Below are 17,199 nucleotides of genomic sequence, written 5' to 3' on the forward strand. Positions count from 1 at the left end.
AAGAGAAATTCAATCTGCCACACAGGTCCAAACGGACTCCTTGATACTGCTGCTGCCAACACGACAGGCACCATTCAACTTAGATTTAGTCGGCTGCCTTAGCAACAGAGGTGTTGAACTTGGTCTTCTGGGACTAAGTGTCCCTCTTTCTGACCTGAGCAAAATTCTGCTGAAGGTGAGAGTTAAAGCTCTTTATGACAGAGTTACTATGCCAGACATCCTCATAAAATGTTTCCTTTTTCCGGTTCGCACTGGAATCTTCGACCACCATCGGGGCGACAATTAGTGGAGAGCATTCCCCCCCCACTAATAGTCTTGTTAATATTTTAAATGAATAACATCGATCAAAACCCTCATTGTTTAGTCCATCAGATTCATTTCCGAGCCCGAGTTGGACTGACTCATTTAAAAACAGTTGTGACTGCCTGAATTTCTATCTGATGCAAGAAAGACGGTGATGGTAAAAATGTTGGAATTATGTTTGTAGTCTATAAAATGGTAGATAAAGACATGCCCCACTTACTCTAGACTACTATTCAGGCTGCACTGATCATACCAGTCAGCAGTTGCAGTAGCAAAAGGTCCTCCAGTGCCTTAAGACATCCTCGTACTTGGCTCAGAAAGACCAAGGAGGGGGAAAAAAAGAACTCCATCACCTAGCAGTGCTGTTTTTTTTGGGAACATTTATTTAATAAGTGCTTATTGCAGGTTTTATATGTCATGGAGTAAAAATGAATGAAAATGTGTTTTTACTGGGCGAGATTTTATAGATTGTGCAACCCTAAATTTTCTACTTCGGCCAGTATCCCTAAACATTATGGTGATGTACTAAGAAAGGGAAATAGGCAACATGGATGCGATGTGACTTTGCAATATTTCACAATGTCTCAACATCTTTGACAAATCAGTTAATATGCAAAATAGTCTAGTTTACTTCAGTGACAAATCACCACCACAAGCCTATAGAATAAACTCATAAAATGCAATGAGCCAAGAACCCAGCACACACAAGCACACTCATTTAAAAACACAGTGGCATGCACGTAAAATATCATTCTTTCATTTTTTTTTAATTCTATAGTGTTTCCCACGCGTTCTATATTTCAACATTGAATTGCAACATGGCTGTAAGACGACATTTTGGATCTAAAAGCACACATCATTAATTCATTGGAAATAGAAATACAATTTCAGGTGTTTCTTTATCATAGAGATCGTTCATCAAAAAAAGAGACCCCTGTAGATAAATTACATTTTTTACTGCCATGCACACTAACAATATGAATTTCTCGGTGCTCACAATTGCCTGTGGGCACCTGAGCTGCTGAGCACCCACATAATATGTGCCTGTGCATTAATATATTTCTAAAAATTACCTACTCAGGGCTGCTGTGTAATTCATCTCTTTCCTTCTTGGCATGAAATACATCCCCCTTATCACCACCATCGTCAGAAGCCAGTGAGGTGAGCAAAAGAAGCGGGGAATGGCTTTATTTAGCATCACATTTGGATTGGATTGCAACTACTATAAATAAAGTCGACAAAGGTTGTCAGTATTGTAGTTGCCAAAAGGATTTGAATGTTTTATATGCCAATCAATGATTCATATCTCAAGGTAACTATCAATATGAACACTGCTCTTTCAACAACCTTTTAGAGAAGCGCAGTGTATTGCCGTACAGCCTCAGTTTAGTATTAGCACAGCAAAGTGAATTAAAAACATTTTTAGCATATTATCTACTGGCTACCTCCAAAATTAAAGGCAACAATAAGTCTGCAAATGATGTCGTTCATCAGCCGTAAACTAAAACGACAAAACAAAACCAGGCTCAAAGATCTGTGTGTAAATATCCCTAGAATAAACCATGCAAAATTCATTCAGAGCCATTCATTGATATTTGAGAAGAATCAAATTAAGTTGGCGTCCTCAGCAAGAACAAGAACAAAGTGACTGAAACCTCTCTCTGGGCAGCCCAAAAAATTATTGGTAGGCAGAGGAGAGAGAAACAAAAGGAAGGGAACTATATTATCATCTAAGCCATCCTTTGGCAGTGATAAACTATTTCATTGTTTTGTTCTCCTCACAGTTGTTAGCTAGCATACATAGTTGCCAGATATTTTTTTGTATTTGGCCAGTAAAGATGATTCTGAGTTAATATCCTCTGCATCCAAAGGAGTGTTTCAACTCAACTATTATGTTAGACGAGGTCCAACACACTCCAGCAAACAGATGGTCCTCACATGGAGGTGAATATAAACTTTGAACTAAAGTTTCCATTCTCTTTGGTAGGCTTGATTTGCAATTATGCTCAAGTAAAAGGGCTTCGACTTTGGTTCAAGAGCTCAAACTTCTAAGTTGGTTAATTATTTTATGCTTTTTCAATAGCTTGATTAGGTTGAAAATAACTTTGATACAAGGTTGTTATTAAGTACAACAAAGATGTCTCTCCGTGAACTCAGTTTAAATACTTCACTTTGGACATAATTATGGACCCTTAGTGAGACTTGACACAGGATCCTTGCATATTAGATATTAGACTACCATGCCATTAGTTTCATTGTTATTCCACAATTGAATATCATCTGAGCGGAAACTTGACCTGTTCGATGGCTCCGGGAAAATGTGATTCTAATTTCATCTTTGAACGTGATATGGAAGAAAATATATCCATATAAAACAATTTCATACAGAGGAATCTCCCTCTGTTGTCAAGATCAACACCATATTGACAGCAAACAAAATCAAGATAGATTATTCCGTCCAAATGAAACGATCCCTTGCCTAACCTAAATGGTTGATTTGTAGCAAGAAAATGAAGTTAAATAGAAGACCAAAAACTCAACTCAAAATCAACAACACTGGTTGAAAGACCGTAATGGCAAATCAAGGACAATCAGGCAGAGCAACACATCTCTCAAGCCTACTCATTTTTTTCTATATGACGAATTGTGCTAAATGAAATGCCAAAAAAACACGTTGTTTGAAGCCCACACTTCACATTCCAAATGCGTGATGATCTCATCACTCCCAGACCAACAGCAGCATTCTTTGCAATAAACCACCATTATTAAATGTCAGAGAGCCAATGAACTTGTTTAATTTTCCAACCCGACAGCAGTCCACGAGGTAAAGCAATTGCCCGGAAAATACAAGATACAATCTTAGGCTTGCTGAAGTAGATGTATAACTGTGTCCCTGAACTGGACCGCTTGCTGCCCTTGAGCAGGTTAATGCTTTGCATCTCTGCCATCGTTGTGCAAATGTAATCCACCTTGGATAAAAGGCCCGGCGTAAATACATCATTTACTATAATTAGGATTCGGTCATTGTGCATTTATCTACAAGTTAAAAATCAAGGCTAGGGTAGCCACATCAATCAAACAATATGGCTTTAATTTCAGACGTTAATTTTTTTTAAAAAATCGATCACATAAACAATGTCCTTGAGCGTGTGCGGTCGATTGGTCGCCGGTCTTTTGGTCGCCGGTCTTTTGGTCGCCGGTCTTTTGGTCACAGTCTTTTGGTTGCCCCGACCGCGACAACGGGCGACCAAAAGACCGGTGACCAAAAGACCGACGACCAAAAGACCGACGACCAAAAGACCGACGACCAAAAGACCGACGACCAAAAGACCGACGACCAAAAGACCGACGACCAAAAGACCGACGACCAAAAGACCGACGACCAAAAGACCAGCGACAAAACGAGGTAAAACAACACGGTCTACGCATCAATAAAAGCCAACAATGGCCATGAGCAGTTTCACTCAGTCAACGTGTGAGTGTATAAGAGTTTGTATGTACATGAGTTGTCCCTTTAAGAAGGTACCTCAGTCAGGGTCTTAACAAGTTCTCCAACAAAAAACAATAAAAGTCCGGGAAATTTTGAGCTTTTCTTTAGGCTAATAATTACTAGGACATTAAGTATGACTAAATAGTAATTCGCAGTTTGTATTTAGGGAATTTGAGTAACGATTTAAATGGTAATTATCAATAACCTTCCGGGCGACCAAAAGACCGGCGACCAAAAGATCGCCGACCAAAAGACCGGCGACCAAAAGACCGGCGACCAATCGACCGTTTACCGTCCTTGAGGACTGTTTTGGACATCCATGAATTTAATACTACCACTCTGAACTTAAAAACGGAATTTCAGTTTACCTAATGCTAGCTAAATATACAGACTAGGCTACACTTTTGTAATGCTCAGTGGAACTGGGAGAACTGCTCATCGACCGTGGGGGGAGCTGAAGTGTTCTGAATAAAGCACAAGTACGATATTTTCCAACAGACTTGAATAACACGCACTCCAACATGAACATAAATGTTGTAAAGAACTTGATCTCCAAATGTTTTAAATCCTTGAAAACAGCAACACTTGAAAGATATGAACGTAGTTCAGCATTAAAAGAGCAAGGTAGATCAAGTGCACGGTGATTTTTAAATTGAACCCGTGGCCCTATTACTGTGAGTACCCGCCTTGTCGCGTAACTCCTGCGCTGGAGCCTACGTGAGGGATGAATTCATTTGAGTTATGACTCGGACAGGAGTTATATCTACATATGGCTGGAGCTGCTATACCTACCATTCGACAAAGATCAGATTAAAACACGAGTAAAATGTTTACTTTCTTTGATAAAAGGACTGTTTCGTTAGGTATAATGTGATACGTTTAAATGCCAAGCTATCAGCCCATTAGCTAGCCTTGTATGTCAATCTGTTACCTCATGAATTGGAATACCTAAATAATCGAATATGCATGCCAAACATAACTCCCAAGAATTAGCATTACAAAAAATGACCTTGCCCGACACACCAAAAGTGGTCAAAACAGTAAAGAAGTTATGTCTATTCATGCTTGAAAGGTTTTGTTTCCCCACAATTGAATGTAAATTAATTTCTGTCCCATTTCTTTTATGACGGGTAGTAAATCAGTGTACAAAACTAGCTTTATTCATAACCATATTTGAAGATCAATGCGAGTCTTGAACTTCAATATCAATCTTGCTCCTGTAACTCCTTTCTCATTCCCCAATTCTCATTAGTAAGATTACTCTTCATCATTGCTCTCACTATCTCCAACACTCTTTCATCAGTGCCTTCATTACACCCTTACTGTGTCATTTACAAGCCATATTTTGTTCTCTTTTCATTACATTTCGAGGCCTTGCTTCAGTGCTCAATGGATTCTTGCCTTTACTGTGTAGTATAGTCAGAAACCAAGTCTAATTGAAATGAATTTTACGGCGAATTGGGGACAACAGATCATAAATCACATGCTCTTGAATAGAAACGGATATCATAAACATCAAGGTGATTGGAGAGATACATGTTTAGGTTTCATAGCACCCAAAACTAAAAGAAAACTACAGGGATTTGGCAAGAAAATGGTAAGTGTGTAGTTGTTGGAATCAACAAAATGAAGATCCACAGAAAATATCCAGATTGGTAAGGTGTTTAAATTTTAAAAGTACGTCGATATAAATTGATTTCACACACTAGATGCCAAATGCACTCCTTCTTTGTATTTAACCGAGCGGCAAAGTCAGATAATGAATAATTCATTACTGTTAATTTCTAATTTCAAGGTTAGGAGACCATACAATGTTGTATTATTTAAAAAGAGATGTAGGACCAAATTAATGGCTGTGGGAATACCTGCCTCAATTTACCACATGTTTCTTTAACAGGGGACGAAGTCTGCAAATTACATTTGCTCTTCCTCATGTCACACCAATTTGCAACAGTTAAATCAAATTATTTTCAGTGCAAAAAGCTGAAAAGGTCTAGGGTATTAGATAATAGAACGTTGTGGACACTTTACCAGCAAACAAAGAGGTTAAATTGAAAGTAATCGATTGCTTTAAAAAATAAAACAGTTTACAAAGTTTTCAGGCTAATTTCGATAGTGAAAATACGCCCGACGTTAATATATTGATCCACTTCTTGAGAGCAAAATAAATCAAAACTAGACCAACGTTAGTCTGCACTATTTGAATGGCTATTTTATTCCAGGCTTTGGTCAATTTGTGTCAATGCCTGGTTAGAAAGTCCCTGTCACAGTACTGAGATCGAGGGTTCAATCTTCAGTGGGTTCTAACCTTCCTGTATGGAGTTTACATGTTCTCCGGGTACTCCGGTTTCCTTCCACATCCCAGAACCATGCATGCTAGGCTGGTTGAATACTCTAAATTGCTCCTAGGTATGAGAGATTGGTTTTTCGTCTCATTGTGCCCTGTGATTGGCTGGCAAACAATTCAAGGTACCCCCGACCTGGTGCCCATAGTTGGCTGGGATATTGCAAGTGGGAGAGCAAATGAATGGTCTGGCAGATGAGCAATCATAAATCATATATTTGAAATGACTAAATTGTGTTTTTTTAGAGCTATAACAACAAGCCATTTAGAGATTGACAATGTGCCAGGCATGTTTACTCTGTTCACCTGACAAGCGTCAAGTGCCAGGTTAGCTGAAGTCGCATGCTGCAAATAGGGGGGGGGGGGGGGGGGGGGGGGCAAATCTAAATCACCATGCATTCAGTACTAGCAAGAAGTACTTGTTAAAACTTAAGTTTCCTAAATCATTTAGGCACTGTTCACATTTTTAGGCAGCAGCCTTGCTACTTTGTTATGCCTTGAGGGGCCTGATGACAGAGGCAATTACATTAAGCATGACCTGAAAACTGTGTGAAACCAAAAAATGTCTCGTGTTTTTTAGCACTTATCTTTGGCTACGCGTCAAAATCTCGCTTGGCATGATATGCTCTAACACGGAAATTTGTTTATTTTTCGCATGAAAAAGCTTGTGTGGAACATCAATGATGAAGTATATGAAGAGTAAATTTGTTTTTTACAGTTTGCATCCTAAGGCGTCTTCTCACCTGCCCTCTTTGGTCTAGACCAAGTCGGTGGTGCGCAACGTTTAGGCTGTCGTGAATATAAACCAGCGGACTCCTAACAGACCAAAACCCTGGGTCGCTTGCAAAAATTTCAACGTGAAAGCGGACCAAAAAAGCTAAGAGCAAATGTATTTCAGTCCAAAGAAGGAAATCAAACTACGGACTAGTATGTGCATAACATGACAGATGTTGAATCAGTTATCAGTACACCTGTCATTTCATATAGCATCAATCAGTATCTCATACTACTGTTACTAAATATGGCGTCTGAACATCACCAGTTCAAAAGATTATTGTTGCTATGTTAGCTGTCTAGCCTCTGGCTTTAACAGTAGCTCTCGGCACCTAGCGTGGCACAAATGAATCACGGAATGTAAAACATCTTTGATTGTTCACAAAAGCACATCATAAATCCAATGCATTATTAGCTTGCCAAGTGATTTTACACTGTTGGACAACTGTGTCCATCACTGGCACAGCTATTATTGCACAGCCGCTTCTACCCTTCCATGGATAATTGCTCCTCTATACTTCTGTCTCACATCCTCAATGTACTTTTCAATAAGGGCTTGTTTGTTGTAATATCTGAGTGGCTTAGCATACCAGTGACAGATTCCATGCGTGTTTCTAAAATACTTGACGGTAAGGATGATTCTCATTTCGCTCCACTTCTCTATAACAGTCATTGCATCTCTGATGCAAGGACATTCTCATTTCAGCAACAGTGATTGCAAGTGTTTTGCGGTAAAGGCTCTCGAGCAAAGCCAAATGTCTCATTACTTGAATGGTGCGCCCCAGTGTTGGCCTCCCATTCTCAGTAGAGCAGCTGTAAAGTGTCAGTGCCAGCTGTAGCCATCACTCATCATCTGTCCTCTCTCGCCCTCTTAGCTCCATTTCATGCACTTTTGTACCCCCCTCAATGATTGCTTTATCCTATCCTCTCTAAACTTGTGCCATCACTTTTTTGGGGGCATTTTTTCCTTTCAGTTGCCTTGGCAGCAGTTAGCACAAAGTAAGCCTACAGAGACCAGTAAATTGGGTAAAGGTGAAGAGAGAAAAATGAGACGGTTTGGGTATAGTCTCACTAATTGGCTCATGCAGCAGTTTCTCAGTATACGCTCGGTTCAACTGCAAAACCCGTGGTGTGTGTATGCGTGGTGGTGTGTGTGTGTATGTGTGCGAGTGTGGACCTGCTGGTAACGGTTCAGCCGCTGCTGAAATACTACGGATGTCCGGATCATATTTTTTGCATGTGACTCCGAGTTAACCGATTGTGAGAATCTGCCGTTTCCGAGTCCCGTTTTGATACAACATTATAAAGGGTGATTTCAACTAAGCATAAAAAGATGTAAAGTTTTGCAGCACCAAAATTGTTTTAACAATGTATTTTACATAAGCCGGGTCACCCAATGCCATAATTTGAACTATTTTGGCTGTGATTTGTTGGACATTTATACTCTTTTTTACAGCAAGGTTTGTTCCAAGATTGTCAATACAGTAAATATAGAAATATTCTAAAATATGTTGTATAGTATCGATACATTTTTCATTATACTTATGGATCATTTTGTTATCTCAACTCACTAACTGCCAAAGCAAAATTTCTCTGCCATTGAATTAATACTTGAAAATGTCAACCGATACATTTAAAAACCTGATCTTTGTTACCCGATTTCTAATCGATAACATCCCTATGAAATACTAGTATGTATATTTTGTTTGGCTGCTAAAAGTCAGTTTTATTTGTCATTTGTAACTGCAGTTCTACATTTACTCTGCCAGAATTTGTATGGATGGAGGAAAACTAGAGATGCATGACAACAACAGTAAATCTACTGTCCAGCAAGGCAGTTTAACAAGATGGGAAAAAATACATAGTGACATCCTAATTATTGGATGGGCGGAACGGATGGCAAAGTAAAAGGCTGAGAGCTACTAAATGTAATTGGCAAATTTAGGCACCAACACAAATTGGGTTGGACTTGTGTTATTGGTCCATTTGTTTTCTCATTTTATGTTATGCAGTCCTGGTAGTAGAACCATAGAAGTATTTTTTATCGTTTATTTATATTTTTTATTTTTGTATTTCATTTATCATGGACAGTTTCGACTTGGGGTGTTTTAAGTGTTAAAGTTGGCGTGGCATTGTATTTTATGTTAAGGTATCCATTTAACACAAAAGTCTCCGTACTTCCAAGAAAAGACAGATGTCATTATTTTGGGGCCAAATTGAATGAGATTGAACTCACACAGAGCCGCACTGATATAATCAAAATGCAAATATCCACTAACAATCAATTGAAGCTGTTAAACTAAATGGGGTTTGGGAATACCAGACAGAAGATGATGGAAATGGGGGAAAACTGACAGTAAAACAGAAAATCTAGATGCAAACTGGTTTTCGTGTTGGTTGCGATTCCCTTAGGTGTGTAATATTCTACATGATGGTGCTGTGGTGCCAATTAAGAAATGCTACATGTTGACCTTTAGATGGCATAGAGTAAATTAATCATTAGAAAATGTCAGCATATGTACTGACACAGTTAGCTTGAAGTGTTAATGCTTCATATGAACATCACTAGTGACTAGCAGGGCAATCGAACATGAAAAATGCAAATCAAACACAGGCTGAAGTCATGCAATTAAATGAGGAATCCAGAAAGGGTGAACATGTTTTTAAAAAAGTACTAACCTCTTTCACAAATATGGCACTCAACTTTCCATAACATTTACCATTTCATAGTTATTCCATTCAAAACAATGCATCAGCAATTCTGGTTGTGACATCACAACCAGAATTACTAATCATACTGAGCTTTCTAGTGCAAAATAAGGTCTGTATTTAAACTGTTCTCTTGAATACCGTAAATGCCCATGTGGCTTATCAAGTGTGCGAAAAATCCTTTGCCCGAGTTTAGAAGAATCCCACTTATCTATCTGCCATTTGCATTTTGTGGGGCTTTTCAGCTTCATTAAACAGCTACGCTCACTCCCTGCACAGATGATTTGCATCACGCTATCCCTCCCACACTGCTTTTGTGACTTTTACTTTTATTAGCATTTTTTGATCGTCTTCAGAAACTTGGCCCTTCAGTGAGTGCTTTTTAACAAGAAAGTGCATTGTTCTAATGCTTGAATAACTTTAACTATGATATGGAATTCTTTACTCGCATCTTGACAGCAGGTGTTGATTTACTTAGATATTTCACAGTCTTCCCATGTGGTGCCGGTGCTTTAATAAAACAATATGAAGTAAAATCAGTATTATACTTTTCTGCTTGAAGTCGAATGACTCATTTTAACAATTGAGCGTTATGCCACTCAGTTTTTTTTTCGTTAGTTTTTCTAAAGTATTGTTTGTTGTTGAAATGCACCGGAAGCGAAATGAGACCATCTCTCACTTTCTGACGAGGCCCCAGATTTTGCTCGTTTCTAATTTCCTGTTTCTCCATATAATTGTTAGTTATGACTGGATTTGTGTCCAATTCTCATTTCTCTTTGACATGCCTCGTATATTGTAGTGCTTTATCGATTTTATTCATTCATTTTCCGTCCCACTTTTAAGGCTTTATAGATTTTTTAAAAATATATCAGCTGAACTCTTATGTGTCATTAAACACAACTTTAAATTGTCATGTTTTTTTTCCCATCTTAGCTTATCTAAGATCCTATATAATCACTAGTCAGTGTATAGTGCCCAGCACACTACATCTCTATCTTTTGATTGCAACTGTCTTCTGCCGGCAGGAAACTAAGGTACGTAATAAAGTAAAAACCTGGGAACACAACCTCGCCTCCAAACATCCCTGTGATAACATAATGAGGTCGGCAGCTGTTGATCTCAAGCTCTGGACATCATGAAAGAAAAATGGAAAATACAGAAAAAAAGCCCCCTGATGCCTCGAGCCAGAACAGATCAAATGTCTGGCACAGAGATTACATTCTGCAGTGTATCTATTAATGAGGCTGGCTGAATAATTGAACTGAGCCAAAAAAAAAAAGAAGTAAGAAACAACAAAACATTAAAGACAGAAAAAAAACTGATGAAATATGTAGGCGTCATCTGGATGTTGTTTTTTTGAGGAGAAACTCTGTTATCGTCCACAATCACAATGTCACTTTGTTCCCTACGTTGTGAGGAATTTTTGAATAGACTCACCGTCCCTCAGACACCGGGTTAAAACAACTAAGCACCCACAAAGAAGGCATGAATTCCTTTCTTTTTGCTTTGTATAATATGTCTGCTTTTTGTGTGTTCTTATACTTTGCTGCCTGTTCTTTTCTTTGTTCTTTTTATATATTGTTTCATCTCAACTGATGTAGTTTTTCCACTTTTTTTGTCCCACTACCATCTTCTGTCTTCTTGTCTTAATTTTGAAGACTTTTCTCTGGTTGCATGTTTGTATTGAGACTCATCTGAGACTTTTATTCAATTATCAATTGAAAAGTAACTACCCCTTTATTTTATTTCTATTAACACTGTTGAAACGCAATGATTAAACACAATGGTCCGCCTATAAAACAAATAGAAACATTTGGCCTATACTTAGTATACTAGTCACTCAGTGTCTACGTTAGCCAACAATTATAAATTCAATTTACAATGAAGCTTAACTCCGATAACAAAAAGTACCCTTTTGTCTTCTGTTTTCCATATAGTACCTTCTCTATTCAGTTATTTTCTTGTTGAGTAAAGTCAGTCACTGGCAAATTTATCCATACATTTTCAATGTTGTGCTTTCTCATTTGGGTCATGGGGGAGCTGGAGCTTATCACATCTGTCTTTGTCAGAGGGAGGATCTATTTTTGTTAGACAAACAACATAGGTGCACATAGGTGAACTCCAATGGACAATTCATAGTCTTCAATAAATATAATATGCCTGTTTTCAGATGGTAGGGGGAAATTTAAGTATGCAGATAAAACCAAAGAATGCATGAGAAGAACATGCACGAAATGCACAAGCCTAGAGTTAATCATGGAATAGCTGGACTCGGGTATCAAGAGATTTTCATCTGTGACATACTGCATGGCTAGAGTTCAAAGCTATGATCACACAAATAACTACACCGTGAGTTGGGTTCAGTCAGCCTACTCTAGGTTGTTATTATCATTTAATGATTTCTCCACAACCGCAGAAAGGTCCAATTTTCCTTTGCTTCAACCTCCGTGGATTACCATGGCCAGCTCCAAGAGATATCAGTTGTTTTCAGCTGAAGGAAAGACTTTGTAAAGTATTTTTCTAATTATACATGGATTATTCTTAAGCCTTAAAGCTGTCAACTGTTTTTTTATGAACTGCTACATTGACCAAATTTATCTTTGTCTTATGTTATCATTATATTTCCGGAGTGTCAAGAGTCACAAAAAATGTATTTATCGAGCCCTACATCAACCAAAGATCCCGAAAGGCTCTTCAGCCACACCAATCGTGCTCTATGCATGACTCTCAAGTTAACAAGCTCATTGATTTTAATAATCTACGGTGGAGAAGGGTCCCCAGACACTGTGCATAGGAGGCATGCAGCCTGAACAAAACACATTTTATTAAGTGGAATAAGGAGACAAGGTGAGTCAGGGATTGAGGGGATGTGATCTATTTGATGTCACATTGTAACAATTTTTCTTTCCCCTATGTTTATGATGCTCACCTGCATCAGCTAGGAGTGATTTGAATACTTTCCTGTTGTCATTAATGGCCATCTTTTGCAGATTTTAGCTTTGAATAAACTCCTTCAGTGACAGTTATTTTCCCGAAAAGACAAACAAAGTGCCAGCCAATTACCAGTGTTTTGACTATGTTACAGATTGCCAAATGCTAACACGCATTTCGACTGATTTTAAAGGCCAACAGAATATTCGATCAGGAAAAAATAAGGTTCTATCTGATTTTAAACATTAGTCATCGCTATTTGAAAATTGTTGAATCAAGGGAAATCAGGGGATCTGCAACTAACTTTCTGTGAAAAGGTATTTGTTGTTCTGTCATTCTGAACTCCTGGGAGCCTAATTTTTAATTAGCGAGCTTATTTAAAAACAATTTGTTAACAACAATGTAGAAACTGTTTTGTTATTTTCTTTAAAACAGTGTTTGACAACAATCATATTTATAAAAGATGATGCCAGCAAATTCCAGGAACCTTAAGGGTCCTCAGTTTATGGGGGAATTTTACTCTCCTATAAAAGTTTTTACATGAGCCTTTCATCTATCACTAACCCTAAATAATGCAATAGTAAAGTCATAATTTCAGTATGTACAATATGGGTGTGAAAAACTATGAATATAAAGCAATGACATGAAAAATAGAAAGTCTCATGTCGGTGGCGTCATAAACCAAGGACACTCTGCGGGTTTTTACAACCTATTCACAACAACCGGCAATGAATCTGTGACCTATGCTTGTTTGGACATTCACTAGTAAAGAATCAATGAGCTATCACACTTTTTTTAATTGATGAAACTCCAGACATGAATTCAGGATTATCATAAAGTACATGAATTACATTGCTCTGATCAGTGCTCTAAAATGCACTTCTTTAAAGCTGGAGCGGTCTATGCTCATCTGCTGCATAGGTTAGTTCGCTAATTCATTAGTTTGATATTATTTATGACCTAAAATTGAAAAAAAGAAACTGGAAAATGTAAATTCAGGCCATCCTACAGCTACTTCCTGAGAACTCCGGCTTCATTGAGACTGAGAATTGCTCATTTTATGTCCCTTTTCAGATGCTGAAAATTCAGAGGATTATTGTATTAAGTGTAGTAATTAAGGCCCGAGCAGAGACTGCGGTGAGGTACCTATTGTGGCACTAAGAATAATTACGAGGGGGCGGAAAAACATGTTCACACCTTCTACATTACATGCTCCTTTATTTTTCAGCACAATGGCGCGACCAATTCGTCTTTGATAGGCAGATCCGTGACTACATCTGCAAAAGACATGCTAACTTATGCCAATTTACAGTCCAACAAAATGAGTTTTTGAACTCATGTTGGCAGGCACTTTAAAATTTTTCCAATCCATTCAGACACCTTTCCTTTCATGAGCACACTGCATCCATATTGTGCTAAGAGCCTCCTGTGAATATTTATATTGTGACCATAAAAATCAGATCATTTCGGTTAGGTCTTTACTGCTGCATTGTGCTAGTGCGGCAGCCATTTTTGGCAGACTCCATCTCATCACTGACTGTGGAATTCATGGATTCATGGAATGCATTCATGCTCACAATCATACGTACGGACAATTTAGTGTTCGACAAGCCTAGCATGCATGTTTTTGGGATGTGGGAGAAAACCGGAGCACCCGGACAAAACCCACAAAGGCAGACTATACAAACTCCACACCTAAAGCTCGGGACACACCGGAGATTGAGCCCTCGATCTCAGACCTGTGAGGCGGACATGCTAGCTACTCCCCAGTGCACCGCCTTCTCATTAACTTGAGAAAAATATTTTAAGACAGTGAATTGTGGGGTTTTATTGCGTGACATAAAAAGGTTTCTTGAATATAGAACAAAATCAGACATCTTTCGGCACTGCAACCTTTTGGCATTAATCCGCGAACTGCCCCAGGTGGCAAAATTAATGCCTAATCACCATGCAGCAGATCATTCTGCCAATTAGTTCAACACAAAGTGACTTTCACGACCCAATGCGTACAGTAGAAGCCAGATAAGGGGAATCACTTAACCTGCTTGTAGCTCTCTTCCGTAGCAAAATTGTTGGCAGGGATGCCGCTAGATTGGCTGTTCCACAAATCCGCAAACATACATAGATATGAAAAAAGAAGACCGCACACCCTCTTGAAATATGAAAACATTCCATGCCCAAAGGGACCGTTGTTAAATGTAATGTTTTTTTCCCCTTCTTCTGCATGCAGGAGTTATCTATTCAGCAAGCATACATTAGAGATGCACTTGAGAAGGAGGCGTTTTTCCAGTGCCCGAGGAGCAATTCAGGTTTTCTGCATTGTGTCAGGACATCTGTGTGTAGGTAAAATGAGGGGAAGCAGCGTGTTGCGGTTTCACATCTGTCCTTTGGTCAAAGCCCCATTCTTAGCAGCTCAGCCATGACATCACTGTTATTGCTACCATCGCCCTTTTTATTGTAACAACGCATTAAAAGTGCAATATCATAACATAAAAAATAATGTAGCATGAGTTTGATGAGCTTCTTGCGCTACCACTTCTTGGAATGTATAATACTGATTAGAACATTCATAAGATCTCATTCAGACTTGGATAAGGACTCTTTATTTTCAATTAAATTGATTAATTGATTAATTCTTTAGAATTTCAACATTGTAAATGGAGGAGTATCTCGGCAGTAGTATAAGTGGCATTTTTTATTCAAGTGCGAATTATATATGTATTTTTTTTCTCTCTAATCACCGACAACCTGTTGTTTTTTCGGGGCCTAGTTATAGCAACCCTTGTGAGGACAAGCGGTTCAGAAAGTTAATAAATAGAACGCATTTTGTCTTTAAAAAAAAAACAACCAAAGGGATGAACTGGTTTAGAGAAAATAGTATTAGTCTTGCCGAGTTATTTAAAATGTATTTCATTTGCTTGGAACATCCCGCAAATCTCTACTTTTGATGTAACACAATTCCGACTTATTTTAATACTTTTTTTGCTCCATTTTGACTCCATAAATCTTTGGATTATCATGCTATGTGCGTCATGGAATTATTCCACAAAGACCCACATAGTTAAAGGGCTCTGCAAGCAGTGACACACAAATCTGAATCTGTAAGAACTTAATAGCCAATGTTTACAGGTCCTTCTAAATCGACAGGTCAGGTGAGACCAATCCATTCAATTCACATAGTCAAGTTGGTCACGCACACATCTGCTATGGAAGTTATGTGAAATGCAGTCAGATTGCTTCAAAAAAACTTATCAGAAAGAAATATAAACCACGGGTTATCAAATGTACTGAAACTGAGTGAGAAGGACTACCAATCGGACTACCAAATTTATATATCCGAAATGAAATTTTAATTCAGAGCAGCACGTAGGCAGCCACTTTGATTTTAGAGGGAAAGAAATGTTCCAGTGCTGTGATGGGTTTGCATTCCCATCAAGTAGGCGTATATGCTGTTAAAATACCATATAGTTTGCAATGAGCCAAAGTTGGAAGTGCCAAGTGGTGCTCACTAATATGAGATCCGCATCAAGTCTTTGAACCATCTGCTCCGAGTCCAGACTATCGAAATGCCAGGCCAACGCTGCAAAATATTGGCTGAAGGCTATTTTTTCCTAGTTTCTCTCTTTTTTTTTTAACCTCTCCCTACTTCTCTCCTGTCTTACTGAAAACACGAGGCAGTTTATGTCCTGTGTGAACTCCTTGTTAGCATAGCTAAGATTAGTAAAAGCGTGGATACAGGTGTTGTGATTTAGGACACACACTGTTGCCATTTCACCCTCATTATCCCCGTGATATTAACCACTTATATTAAGAAGGGGAAGAAGAACAACATTGTTCGTTAAAATAGTCACGTAATGAAACGGGACTGTGCATTGGGACGCCGGTAAAAGCAAACAAACCAAAAAAGTCAACAGTAGAAAGAAGTCTTTATCATCAGACAATTTACATACTAATCCCTTGGCTAACACACTAAAAAGGTGAATGTATTTCAGACCCCTATAGAAGAATGTAAAGTAGTGTTAATAAATCGCAGAGGGAGCAGGGTGGCTTACATTCATCAAGCAGCTTTTCTCATTAAGTATTAAAGGCAGGCGGCTTGTGGCTGAGGGACAGATCGATCTACTGAGCCAGGGATCTTTAACCTAGATTGTTAGCTGCTGGTTCAATTGGAGGATTAAAAAAACATTGAACCCACTCATTTAGGAGTAGGGACAAATAAAAGTCTAGTGTTATCTACCAATAACAAGGTCTTTGACAATGAATTCGATTAAGACACCTTCGAGCTGGTAAGGTTCGGTGATACCAGAAAAATGAATCACTGAGAACAGTTTTCATATGACTAAAGCTAAAGCAGCTGTTTTGTAGATTAAATCGATGAGTCAGCATTCGTCCAGGACGACAAAAAAGAATATAAAGGGCTCAAAGAGGAGGATTTTGACATAGTAGTCCCTCAACCCTCAGTAGAATAGCAAAATAGTTGTTGAATAATCAATTAGTACTCAGTAAAGGTGTGAATGGGTACGATTGATTGTCTGTCTACAAATACAGTTGTCTCTAATGGCAATTAAAACCTAGTGTCTAGTGCTGTTTTGTAAATACATTTGTACAGACAAATCAATGCAGTGGCCATCCAATGAAAGTTTCTTTC

The 17,199-nt window shown here is 38.4% G+C and overlaps 1 protein-coding gene across 5 annotated transcripts in view; it reads right to left on the reverse strand.

The window, feature by feature from the left end:
• LOC144082976 (uncharacterized) overlaps nucleotides 1-17,199 on the reverse strand; it is a 140,228-nt gene that overhangs the window by 60,775 nt on the left and 62,254 nt on the right. The window contains exon 1 of one of the 5 annotated variants that reach the window (XM_077610491.1): nucleotides 1,381-1,454. The exons of 3 other annotated variants lie outside the window; for them this stretch is intronic. Coding sequence is in view for 1 of the 2 variants with exons in the window: in XM_077610493.1 (XP_077466619.1) it covers nucleotides 1,381-1,447 (67 nt within the window). In the remaining variant the exon portion in view is untranslated. Of the gene's footprint in view, nucleotides 1-1,380; nucleotides 1,455-17,199 lie in introns of those variants that run through there. One more of the 5 variants, XM_077610493.1, reaches the window with a different exon arrangement.

This window comes from Stigmatopora argus, chromosome 9, assembly GCF_051989625.1.
Source record: "Stigmatopora argus isolate UIUO_Sarg chromosome 9, RoL_Sarg_1.0, whole genome shotgun sequence".
In the NCBI taxonomy this organism is placed as follows: domain Eukaryota; kingdom Metazoa; phylum Chordata; class Actinopteri; order Syngnathiformes; family Syngnathidae; genus Stigmatopora; species Stigmatopora argus.